The sequence below is a fragment of the Kryptolebias marmoratus genome, linkage group LG10, assembly GCF_001649575.2.
Source record: "Kryptolebias marmoratus isolate JLee-2015 linkage group LG10, ASM164957v2, whole genome shotgun sequence".
Lineage (NCBI taxonomy): Eukaryota > Metazoa > Chordata > Actinopteri > Cyprinodontiformes > Rivulidae > Kryptolebias > Kryptolebias marmoratus.
In genome coordinates this window covers 17,937,205-17,948,338 of record NC_051439.1, presented here as the reverse complement: position 1 = coordinate 17,948,338, position 11,134 = coordinate 17,937,205, and the positions used below count along the sequence as shown (strand labels likewise).

The 11,134-nt window shown below is 38.2% G+C and overlaps 1 protein-coding gene across 2 annotated transcripts; it reads left to right on the top strand.

Annotated features, from left to right (window-relative positions):
* The first annotated feature begins 2,160 nt into the window (after positions 1-2,160).
* mocs1 (molybdenum cofactor synthesis 1) lies at positions 2,161-10,512 on the top strand. Of its 2 annotated transcripts, none has more exons than XM_017431705.3 (11): positions 2,161-2,462; positions 3,192-3,303; positions 3,980-4,147; positions 4,901-5,065; positions 5,999-6,060; positions 7,259-7,370; positions 7,448-7,560; positions 7,792-7,902; positions 8,181-8,301; positions 8,401-8,448; positions 8,571-10,512. In XM_017431705.3, exons 1-11 carry the CDS (start codon positions 2,253-2,255, stop codon positions 9,662-9,664), a joined length of 2,316 nt encoding a protein of 771 aa, XP_017287194.1. In that variant the 5' UTR covers positions 2,161-2,252; the 3' UTR covers positions 9,665-10,512. The 2 variants fall into 2 exon arrangements, with proteins under 2 accessions (XP_017287194.1, XP_017287195.1); XM_017431706.3 differs by having other exon boundaries at positions 8,401-8,463; positions 8,571-8,627.
* The last annotated feature ends 622 nt before the right edge of the window (positions 10,513-11,134 follow it).

Here is an 11,134-nt window from a genome sequence, read left to right as displayed (position 1 = left end):
AATACTGAGGGAGATACATGACTGACAGGAAGCTGGTCTGGTCATCAGAAAAATAGAACTGGTGAGAGATCAAAAAACAAGACTCACAGAGACAAAGCAAGAAATGGACCAAACTCTTATTTGTGGTAGCTCAAAAGAATCAATAAAGGCAGTTTTCATCAGCAGGTTATTGAAAAGCACACAGGCACTTGAATTTAAATCAAAACACTTGGGTTCAAAAATATAAATATTTAAAAATCAGACATTTACATCTCTTCCGACAGCACATGATGATTACACAAGGACTCTGATAATCACTCTGAGGCACACTTTATTCTTGATTTTAAATATTTCTCTTCAACAAGTTTCAGAGAAATTATGAAGATGTGGATTTTGTGGGAAAAGCAGTGAAATAGACTTACAATATTTTCAGTTTTTACTGGAGGTCAGTTATGTAAATGTGCTTGATTAACAAAAGGCTCATGTTCTTGAAACAGGTAGTTTGTGTGCTACCAGGCTGATCTCAGCAGGGGTTCTGTAAAGTATACACTACAGACAAACAGCTTGAGTGCAAATAAGGCGCCTTGATTAGACTACAATACACCTCATCAGGAGTCAGAAACAGTCTGCACTATTTTGTTTTTCTGATTATTGGTTAAGAAGGTACTTATTTGTCTTAATGATGGTCTAAGTTCCTTACAGAGGCATGCAAATAACAAAAAATAACATGTCTGCTATAGAAACCAGGCATCCAGCTTTGTTTCTTAGATTAATTTATAGACAAATAAAATCACCTTGATTTTTGTTTCTTTTTTTGATAGTTTTTCATATTCTGTTAGTTTTTGTATGATGCAAATAAGAGCTTCAACAAAATATTATATGTGTAAAAAATGTTTTATATGTTTTATTTTAATAAACAGTTTTCTTTTTAAGGCTCTTTACAGACTGGCTAGAGAAAATTTTGAGGTCATACCGCCCTCTTGTGGATAAAAATGGAATCGTGTCCGTTGACAGAACAGCCCAGACTTACTGATTTTCCAGCTTTTGGAATACACACACACATCCATCCATCCATGGATTAATGAATGGATGGATTTTATCAATTTATCTATGGATAAAAGTCTCTGAACCTCTCCATGGGTAATGTAATTAGCTCCTCAATGTGTCTGATCTTTTATAGTGTTTGTAAAATAACCCAGAAAAAACATAGTTATTGTGAGGCAACACAAAAGGGTTTTGTAAGGGCGTACAGTATTTATATTTTTTCCAGCATGTATAATATTAGAGTTAATGAAAGATTACAGATAACATAATCTAACACACATCATGAACGCAGAGAAAATTTGATCTCATCTTGTGATTTCATGACACTCTAAACATCTAGTTCCCTTTAAGACAACCTTCAGAGTAATCTGACATTGTTATAGATCCAAATCATACATATATGATGTACTAATTATTTAAAAATGTTTTCCTCCTTGCCAGTGTAGACTAATTAAATTAGTTCACATGATCTTAAGTAAGCATGTAAATAACCCTTCAAAAACAGTTTTTATTCCAGATTTTAAAATAAATATTTAATAATTGCTTTGATCCACTCATAAGGAGGTAGATGGTGCTCATCTCATCTCTTTGGTTGCTGCAAATGCACTGAAATAACAACAAAAGTGTGTCTTTGAAATATTAAAATATATAGAAAAGGAACAAAAGGACACATAAAGACAGTAGCTGGTAAATCAACTCAAAAAATGTAAAAAAAAAAAAGGCTTTAGTGCCAAATATGTGTTGAAGATATTTAAACAGAGATGTGAGGACAGGGAATTGCATATTTTACTGACATGTATTTTCTTAAATCTATGTTTTAAAATATTCTTCAAACACAGCTTATAGTTTAGATTTACTTCAGAAACAGAAGAGAAAAAAACTTGTGTATTTACACAATACATAACCGAATCATATGTATGTTTAATTATGTTGCCATAAAACAATGTTTGCTATTTTAGAGCGTATAGTTTAATTGAATTCAGTCCAGTTAAAACAAAAAAAAGTCCAATTTCAGCCAGCATAATATGATTTATTCTAAAAATTCAGCAGTTCCTTCATTTTTGGACTACGTTACCCAGCATACCCTGAACCAGAGCCCCTTAATATGATTGGCTGTTGTGTCCCCGCCCCCTACAGTACTCGGTTGGGGTAACTGACATGTTTTTCTACAGACAGCAGCTCTCTCCGACTACTAGTAAACCTTTAAGCTGTCAGAAATACATAATATCATGGCTTCTCCTACGGGAATGTGCTGCCGCTTGTTTGAGAGACACAACAGTTTAAAAAATGTCAGAAAACTCTTCGCTCGGCGCGTGTATGGGAGCGTCCGGCGGATGTACTCCGGTGCTACGCACAAGGAAAATGAGAGAATCGAACTCCGAGACAACACTTTGATTGCTCCCAACTTCCCTGCAGCTCTGAAAACCAGATGGAGACAGGTAAGACTAGCGAGAAAATATTAACACTTACAGGGAAAACCCGATCCGGAAGTACCCCCGGGTCCAGGTTCTGCTGGGAAAGTAACTGGGTTTGATTTTTTTGGCCTTACAAAAAAAAAAATCTAAAGTTTGAATATGTGCATGACAAATATTGAGAAGAATAAACCTCATAATATCTCTTTATTACCACTCTTCTTCCTAAATTTGTTTTCCTTGCATCTAAGCAGGCCTGCAGCAAATAAATCAGGTTTCTGGTGTAGCAGAGAATGATACTGTCTGAAGGAAGGACCCAGGATTTAATACATTAACTCTGAATCATGTGATTAACATGACAAGGACAATGTGACAACTTATATGAGTGTTTTCTAAGGTTTTGCGTTTTATATTTAAAGCACAGTTGCCCTGAAATCAGTCTAGGACATAAAAACAAATGAGGGTGAATAAAAATTTCAAATTTACATAAAGTTTGTTCCTGTGTCGGGTCTACCACGGCCTTTGTCCTGAAAACCTTTACATAACTGCATTCCACTGGTGACAAGTGTCAAAGGTCACGAGCTGTCTGAAACTCCATGTGCTGCAATGCCAAAGCTATGGATTAAAAAGTGTTTCGTTTGTTCCCAATGATTTGTAAAACGGGACTCGAGCAGTGCTGCCTAACCCTCCATTATTATTTTTTTCTGTGCACGATCTGTTTCAAAAGGTCTTTTTTTTCCTGTTTATCTTCCCCAGGAGAGGCTGAAAGACGACAACATCCTGCCGTTTTCAGCATTCTTGACTGACAGCTTTGGCCGCAGACACAACTACCTGCGCATCTCGCTGACTGAGAAATGCAACCTCCGCTGTGAGTCGATGCTCTCTCCCTGCACTGAAATTCAGCTCATTGTCTCCTGCTCTAATCCACCTTATGAGAAAAGATATTCAGGAGTAGTCATTTTACGGCTACTTCAACTTTTATACTTTATATAGGTGTGAATGTTAGCTGAGGGGTGGCACAGTGCAGCAGCGGTTAGAGCTGTCGCCTTCCAGCAAGAAGGTTGCCGGATTGCCTCCCGACTTGGGGCCTTTCTGGGTGGAGTTTACATGTTCTCCCTGAGCACACGTGGGTTTCCTCCCACAGACCAAAACATGCATGTTAGGTTAATTGGTAACTCTAAAATTGTCCCTAGGTGTGAGTGCGTGAATGGTTATTTGTCTTGTTTGTTTCTCTGTGTCCCTGGATGGACGTGTACACAACCTGTCCAGGGTGTCCCCTGCCTCTCGCACAGTGACTGCTGGAGATAGGCACCAGCTTCCTGTGACCCGAAAAGAAAATGGATTGATAGATGCTAGTTGTTTAAAAGATGCTGCAGCAGTTTGCTTTAAAAGTATATCTTTATTTGCTTTCTTTATGTGACATCCACCTCACGTTACTTTTGTTGCTTTTAGTCTCTGCCTGAATGAATCTTACTTTAATTTTAAAATCGAATATAAGCTGGTCTCTGTTTGAGTGGCAGCTCGCATGTTTTGTCCTCTCTCAGGTCAGTACTGCATGCCGGAGGAGGGAGTGAAGCTGACGCCGCGGGGACAGCTGCTTTCCACCTCGGAGGTGCTGACCCTGGCTCGCCTCTTTGTCCGCGAAGGTGTGGACAAAATCCGCCTCACCGGAGGGGAGCCTCTCATCAGGCCCGATGTTCTGGATATCATCAGTAAGGATATGTTGAAATGGGCTGAATGCTTTAGTTGTAGTTTTAAATTAGATTTTTTTAAAAGTGTTATTAAATTTTTCAGAGCTTCTGGCAAGCACAAACTATTACAAACATTTTCTTTCCAGAATTTCATGTGCCAAACCATCTGACTGGGTCAGAACTAAAGCGTAACAAAGTGATTTTTGCTGCATTCCTTCGTGTTAAAACAAAATGGGGATGTGAAAATTATGAGTTTCACCACAAACTGTGTTTAGTCTATTGATGGAATATGAAATAGTTTAAATTTTACAGCGTTATTTGTTAATTAATCATTTCAACCTCAACTCTGTGAACAAACGTTGTGCTCTTAATGACACTTGACGCAAAAAGACAAAATACATCCAGGTTTGACATGCATTTAAATGCTGCTTTTACCCTGTTTGTCAAAATGACCTAAACTAAAGTGTAAACTTTAGTCTTGATACATCTGAAACAAGTGAGTTATATAAAATCGATTAGAAAAATTATTTTTTATTTGTTAGGTGTTTTTTTAGCAAACTAAAAACTTTCAAGTTTGCAAACTTTAAGTCACTTTGGGATCAGAAAGTGTTACAAAACCACTTAAAAGCATTTCAGTCTGTTTGGTGTTCTTTTTTTTCAGTATGCACACCCGTTCAAGTTTCTATGTGTAGAGTTTTATTCACATTTAAAAGCAAAGATATAAACAACTTGAACCTACCTTCTCTCCTGTTTGCTTGTGTTTTCTTTCTTCAGCTGAACTAAAGAAGCTGGAGGGCCTGAAAACTGTCGCAGTGACAACTAATGGTCTCAACTTATCCAGGCTTTTACCAAAGCTGAAAGAAACTGGTCTGGACCTGATCAACATCAGCCTGGACTCCCTTGTTCCGGCCAAATTTGAGTTCATTGTCCGGAGAAAAGGTACGAGAAATCTATGTGACATATTATACAGCAGCTGCTGCTCAACGTGGTGGTGAAGTAAAGCTTACTGTGTAGTAATAAAGAACATTTCTGGGAAAAAAAATACAGAACAAATTTAGCATATAATACTTTAGCTTTAGTATATTTTGAAGCTTTTAAACAAGAGTAAAAGTAGTTATTATTTTTGTGATTTTGTCTTTTGAGTCTTCTGTTATTTTGGTTCTGCAGATTTCTCTTTATCTTAAACCACGAGCTGCCAAAATCAAAAATCTGTGCTTTTTTTGTGTTACTATTCTTGATCGCCCCCACCTGGTTACAGAGAAAGGCTGTCAGCCCCAAACGCACACGGAGTGCTGGAGGTGACAGCAGGACAGAGCTCTGGGTGGCTGGCTTTAGGAAGGCAGGCACAGATGGACAGACTGAGATCAGGAAATTAAGGAGAGAGAAGAAAGACAGAGCTCTGCGTTCATTTTTGTTCCACTGAAACATTCTTTAAAGATTAGCTTCTGAAGACATAGCCTGGTTTAAATCTCAGCTTTCAGTTTGCTTTTTTAGTATTAGTAAGACAACAAAACAGTGATTAATTGCCATTGTGGAAACTTTAAATTCAAGATTCACCTCTTACAGAGAATATTACCTATAGGTGCAAGTCCCTGGAGTTGTTGGTTTTGTGTTTATGGAAACAAATAAAGAGCACAACCATGACAGTTTTTTTTGTAAAAGTGCTGCAGAGGGATTAGTTGCAAATGTTTACATATTTCTAGCTGCTGAGCTCAAAAACAAAGAGTAGTGATTCTGATTTGAAGGTCTTAAAAGCTAAAGAAGAGCATTCAGAACATTTATACCTAAAAGCTTCCTAACCCAGTGACACATAATAATACAAGTATTGTATTATCATTGATATCTTGTCTAAACTATGTTTTTTATCTTTAGGGTTCCACAAAGTCATGGAGGGCATTGATAAGGCTGTTGAAGTAGGCTATAATCCTGTGAAGGTGTGTTTATTGTTTCAAACTTTCTTTCACAAATAAATGTTATCCATTCATTCAGTTTAACTTTGCCTGTAACATTAAAAATGTATTTTAATCCAAATTTTAACCTAAATTCTGGCCCCACAGTGTGCATTGTTTCATTTTCATTTTACAAATTAAATAAAATTAGAAGTTAAAATAAATGAAACAAGTGTATTGATGATGTTAAAGCTTTAAAATTATATTAGTATGTTTACTTGGATCACTCAACAGAAAAAAGCTAACTTTGTAATTACTCTTACACTCATCTAAGTCTTTGTTGGGCAGATTTTACAGAAGAGCCTCATGACCTGTCACATCCTGCACTCAGTGTTAGACTGTAACTTCATTAATACACGCGTGAAAAACCACAAGTTTACTATTTGCTCCCTGATCTGTGCTTTAGATTGCCTTTTTGCTAAATCCAACGGGGCATTCTTCTGATTTTTGTCCTCTGTAACAGTGATTATCAACAATGTGTTTATAGATCGTATGAACAAAGATTGGAGCTGGAAAGCCACAGCTTTGAGGTTATTGGAGACCCATTTTGCACTGACAGCTATAATCTAACTATTGAATGTTTTCAAAATAAGTCAAAATTTCAAGTATAAAGTTTACATGAGCCACATATAAGTTATTATATTCAGTTTCTAGTTTACTTGTGAACAGTGTAGTCTGAATAATCACTTAAGCACAAATGACGTCTTCCTGTCCTGTGAAGATGTCTGCATCTAAGAAAACTGATCTTCTTTGTACTCTCCAAAAAATGGTTCTCAAGTTTCCTCCATTTTTACGATAGGATGAAGTGATAAACGAACCTGACAGAAGACTGACAAAAACATAAGGCATATGTGGAACAGATGCTTCAAGATTGTCACTTTTTTAATGAAATAATAAAAGCAAACTGCTCTGAAGGCCTGACAGACCTCCTCTGTAAAGACTCCACTTGAGGGACATCTGCTGGTGGATCTGTCAGCTGCAGTTGTATAAAAATCCTCACATCCATTGTTAATGTGTCGAACTGTTGAATGCAGAACTTTCCACCTCCTGTAAATCATTCTGAGAAGATTTACGCAGGCTGATAAAACGTCCACCCCCTTTGTGGCCTAAAGTTGAACATGTTTTCCAGTTAAATCAAAGGTTTGTGAAGAGAATGGTTGTGTTGTTGTGCTGCCTGCTGCAGATCAACTGTGTGGTGATGAGAGGCCTCAACGAGGATGAACTGTTGGACTTTGTGTCTCTGACAGAGACGAAACCTCTGGAGGTGCGATTCATTGAATACATGCCCTTCGATGGTGAGTTCTCGATTTTCCACAGGTTCTTTATGTACTCCAAACAAATAAACAAACACTGCTTTTTCTCATCCTTGTAGGCAACAAGTGGAACTTTAAGAAGATGGTGAGTTACCAGGAGATGTTGGACCGGATCAGGCAGCAGTGGCCCAAACTGGAGCGGGTTCAGGCTGGACCTGCAGATACTGCAAAGGTCAGAATCTCCAACAAGCAATGAGGCATTTCTAAATGACTGATTTGTTACTAATTATCCTGGAAAAAAAATCCTGATGTATTTCTTTATAAGACTTTTAGCCCAAACTAAAGTCAGTAACACTTGAGGCCTGATCTGAGAAAAAGAATGTGAACAAAATCAGGCTCTTTGTTATAAACTTGTGCATATTTGTATCTTAAATCTTTAACTATTCTCTCTGTTTTGTGACAGATGTTTAAAGTTCCAGGCTTCAGTGGTCAGCTGGGCTTCATCACCTCCATGTCGGATCATTTCTGCGGCTCCTGCAACCGTTTACGCATCACTGCAGATGGAAACCTCAAGGTAAAGCCTGACATGTAGAAACTGGGCTTTGCCCATCAGGCTATAGGTGTAGCACAGACCTATAAGCTGCAGCAGATAAGGACTATATCAGAAACAATCCTTGGTTGCAACATATTGGTGAAATTTAATTTGTACTGACATCTAATTTAAAGGGAATTTAAATGTTGTATTACTAACTTTTTAATGTGCCTTTGATCATTTTTGTGAGCTGCTTGTTTTGCTAAAATAAAAAACACCAAAGATTCTGCTTTCAGCTTGTTCTCCTCTTGGTCCCTCAGGTGTGTCTGTTTGGGAACTCTGAAGTCTCCCTCAGAGATGCTTTGCGTTCTGGAGCATCTGATGAAGAGCTGCTGCAAATTATTGGAGCTGCTGTGGGGAGGAAGAAGAAACAACATGCAGGTAGAAAAGCACACCGAACGTCATGAACTGGATATACTCACAGACTGCTGCATTATTTTCTTTTTCTTGAATGTAGGATGATTTATTTTTCCCCTTCAGGCATGTTCAGCATCTCCCAGAGGAAGAACAGACCTATGATACTCATTGGTGGGTGAATCAGCTGTACGTACAAAATCTCTCACACTTGGTTGGTTCTGTTTCTTTCCTGCATTAGAATGTTTTTTGTTTGTCTCTGTACTTGAGTTGTTGTTTTGTTTTTTTTCTAACAGACCCATCAAAGACATTTCTGCCAAAACTACAAAACAGGCAGAAGGCTTCATCCATCGTCCTTCAGCCTAAAAATGAGACCTTCTTTTACCCACCTGCAGCTCCTCCTGCGTCCTGTTCAGGCAGAAGGAGAGTCCTGAACAGAGAGGAGTTTCTGTGCCTTCCAGACTGCACAACTTCTACACAGGCAGTTCTGAGTAGCTGCTTTAAAACCTCCAGGAGTGGTGGTGGTCAAATTGAGATGCATATCAGTAAAGACAAGTGCCATAATGTAGCTGCCCTTCACTCCTCAGAGCTTGGTAATAGTCAGAATCTCACCAGCTGTCACACTAAGACTGTACGTTTGATGACACGCACAAATAAAAGCTTCAGTAATGGAAACTTTCTCAGGTACACACAAACTTTGGGTCCTAATTACGTGAAAAGCCACTTACCCAGGACCCAAGATTCTTTTTGCACACTACCAGTAAATGCCAGAATAGATCCTAAAAATCCCAGTGTTAGATTGTTTCACACTCAGAGCTCCAGTGAAGACCACAAACAGTCTGTGAGAGATGAACTTCCATCAGTCTCCAACACTCACTGCAACACAGAAGCCCAGCTGACACACACAGATCCCCAGGGTCGAGCTGCCATGGTGGATGTTGGGGGTAAAGCTCCCACGTGTCGACAAGCCACAGCCTGTGCCACCGTCATCTTAGGCTCCACCGCTTTCTACTTGCTTCGGGAAAACCAGCTGGCTAAAGGTGACGCTCTGACTGTGGCACAGCTGGCCGGCATCATGGCTTCAAAGCAGACGTCTGCTCTCATCCCGCTCTGCCACCCCCTCCCCTTAGACCACGCTGCTGTCACCTTTCAGCTCGATGAGGCTCAGAATGCTGTTATCGTCACCGCAACCTGTCGCACCACAGGCAGGACGGGGGTGGAGATGGAGGCGCTGATGGCCGCCTCAGTGGCTGCGCTCACCGTCTACGACATGTGTAAGGCTGTGAGCCACGACATCATCATCACAGATATAAAACTGGTCAGCAAGACGGGAGGGAAGAGAGACTTCCACCGTCATCCAAGGCAGAAAAACCGAGTGAAAGAACTGTAAGCAACATGACCCAATGTTTCACTGGAATTTTCATATTCCACTAATTCAATGGTCTGCCATCAAAACTGTTTGAAAGCTCCTATAATGAAGTAGATAAGTAATTCCCAACCTTTCAGAACTCTACAATCCAATTAAAAGTAGGGCTGTGTGTCATATGCAAGGTTTAATTTAGGCCTTCACTCAGAGTTTTGTTAATCCAGTATGCATGTTCATAATTTGTTTATGCTCAAAACAAATTTTAACATCCAGTCAGCATCAACAACCTTGAATAACCCTCAGATTTTAGATTTTAATGAGAATACCTGATTTAGAATCTTATTGTGTTCATCTCTACCAGAAGCTCCCTTAATTGTCATCTAAATTAGCCTTAAAATAATTGATTGATTAAAAACTTGAATCATGTTATTTAAACAGTGTTTCTGCTTCCTTCAAGTTATTTTATGCAAATATCAGTCTTACATTAGCTTATTTCTTCTTTAGACCTCTAGATGGCAGACAAGTATTAAACCTACATGCCTCTAAGTTTTATTGCAGCTTCAGTGCTGTTTACATGTTGAATGTAAAGATTAAACTATCTCCTGCTTATCCTTGATATCCATTAATGTTATTTACCTCACAATGAATGTGTTTTCCTTTTTATTACTAATGATTTCACTTGTTAACAATGTAACTCTGAGGTTTTGAGTTCACTGTGTTTGAGATTTTGGTGTCTTTGTCTTCATAATATCAGTCCAACTGATCATTAACTCCTACCCCTGAGTATAGTAAAGGAAGTTTAATCACTATGATACATTAAATAAAACAAAAGCAGCCATTGCACTTCTTCAATAAAGTACACTGGAGCAAAACAGCATGGTTCTGATGAGTAGAGACGTCTGCTTCGATTAGTCAAAGCAATGTTTCTGATCATTTTATTTTTTGTAAAACCCTTAAGTTCTTTAGGATTCATTGGAGGTCAAAACGATGTGATTTTTTCCTCACTTGTTCAAAGGTAGGAAGTCGTAGGAAGGGTCTTCTGTCAGCAACATTTCTTTGGTATCACTGTTAGTATCAAGAGAGAAACTGGAAGAAGAGATAAAACACCTAGAAAATATTTACGTTTCACAAAATACTCCACAGACTTTATTGTAATCCAAAATACTTGAACTGAACTCTTATTGGAGAGAACCAAGGAGCTTTAGTCAGAACCTGTTTTTTAAAAAATCCAACTATCTTTTCTTAGTTTGGAGAAATACAGGTGCTGGTCATAAAATTAGAATATCATGAAAAAGTAGATTGATTTCAGTAATTCCATTTAAAAAGTGAAACTTGTATATTACATTCATACATTACATACAAACTCATATATTTCAAATGTTTATTTCGTTTAATTTTGATGATTACAAATGACAACAAATGAAAATCTCAAATTCATCATATCAGAAAATTAGAATCTTGTGAAAAGGTTCAAAATTGATGGCACCTGGTACC

Excerpts from the sequence above, each read along its gene's own strand:
- mocs1 (XM_017431705.3), top strand. The coding sequence starts at position 2,253 with ATGGCTTCTCCTACGGGAATGTGCTGCCGCTTGTTTGAGAGACACAAC. Across the intron at positions 3,304-3,979 it reads TGAGAAATGCAACCTCCGCT|GTCAGTACTGCATGCCGGAG; the intron begins GTGAGTCGATGC and ends GTCCTCTCTCAG. Across the intron at positions 8,302-8,400 it reads GAAGAAGAAACAACATGCAG|GCATGTTCAGCATCTCCCAG; the intron begins GTAGAAAAGCAC and ends TTTCCCCTTCAG.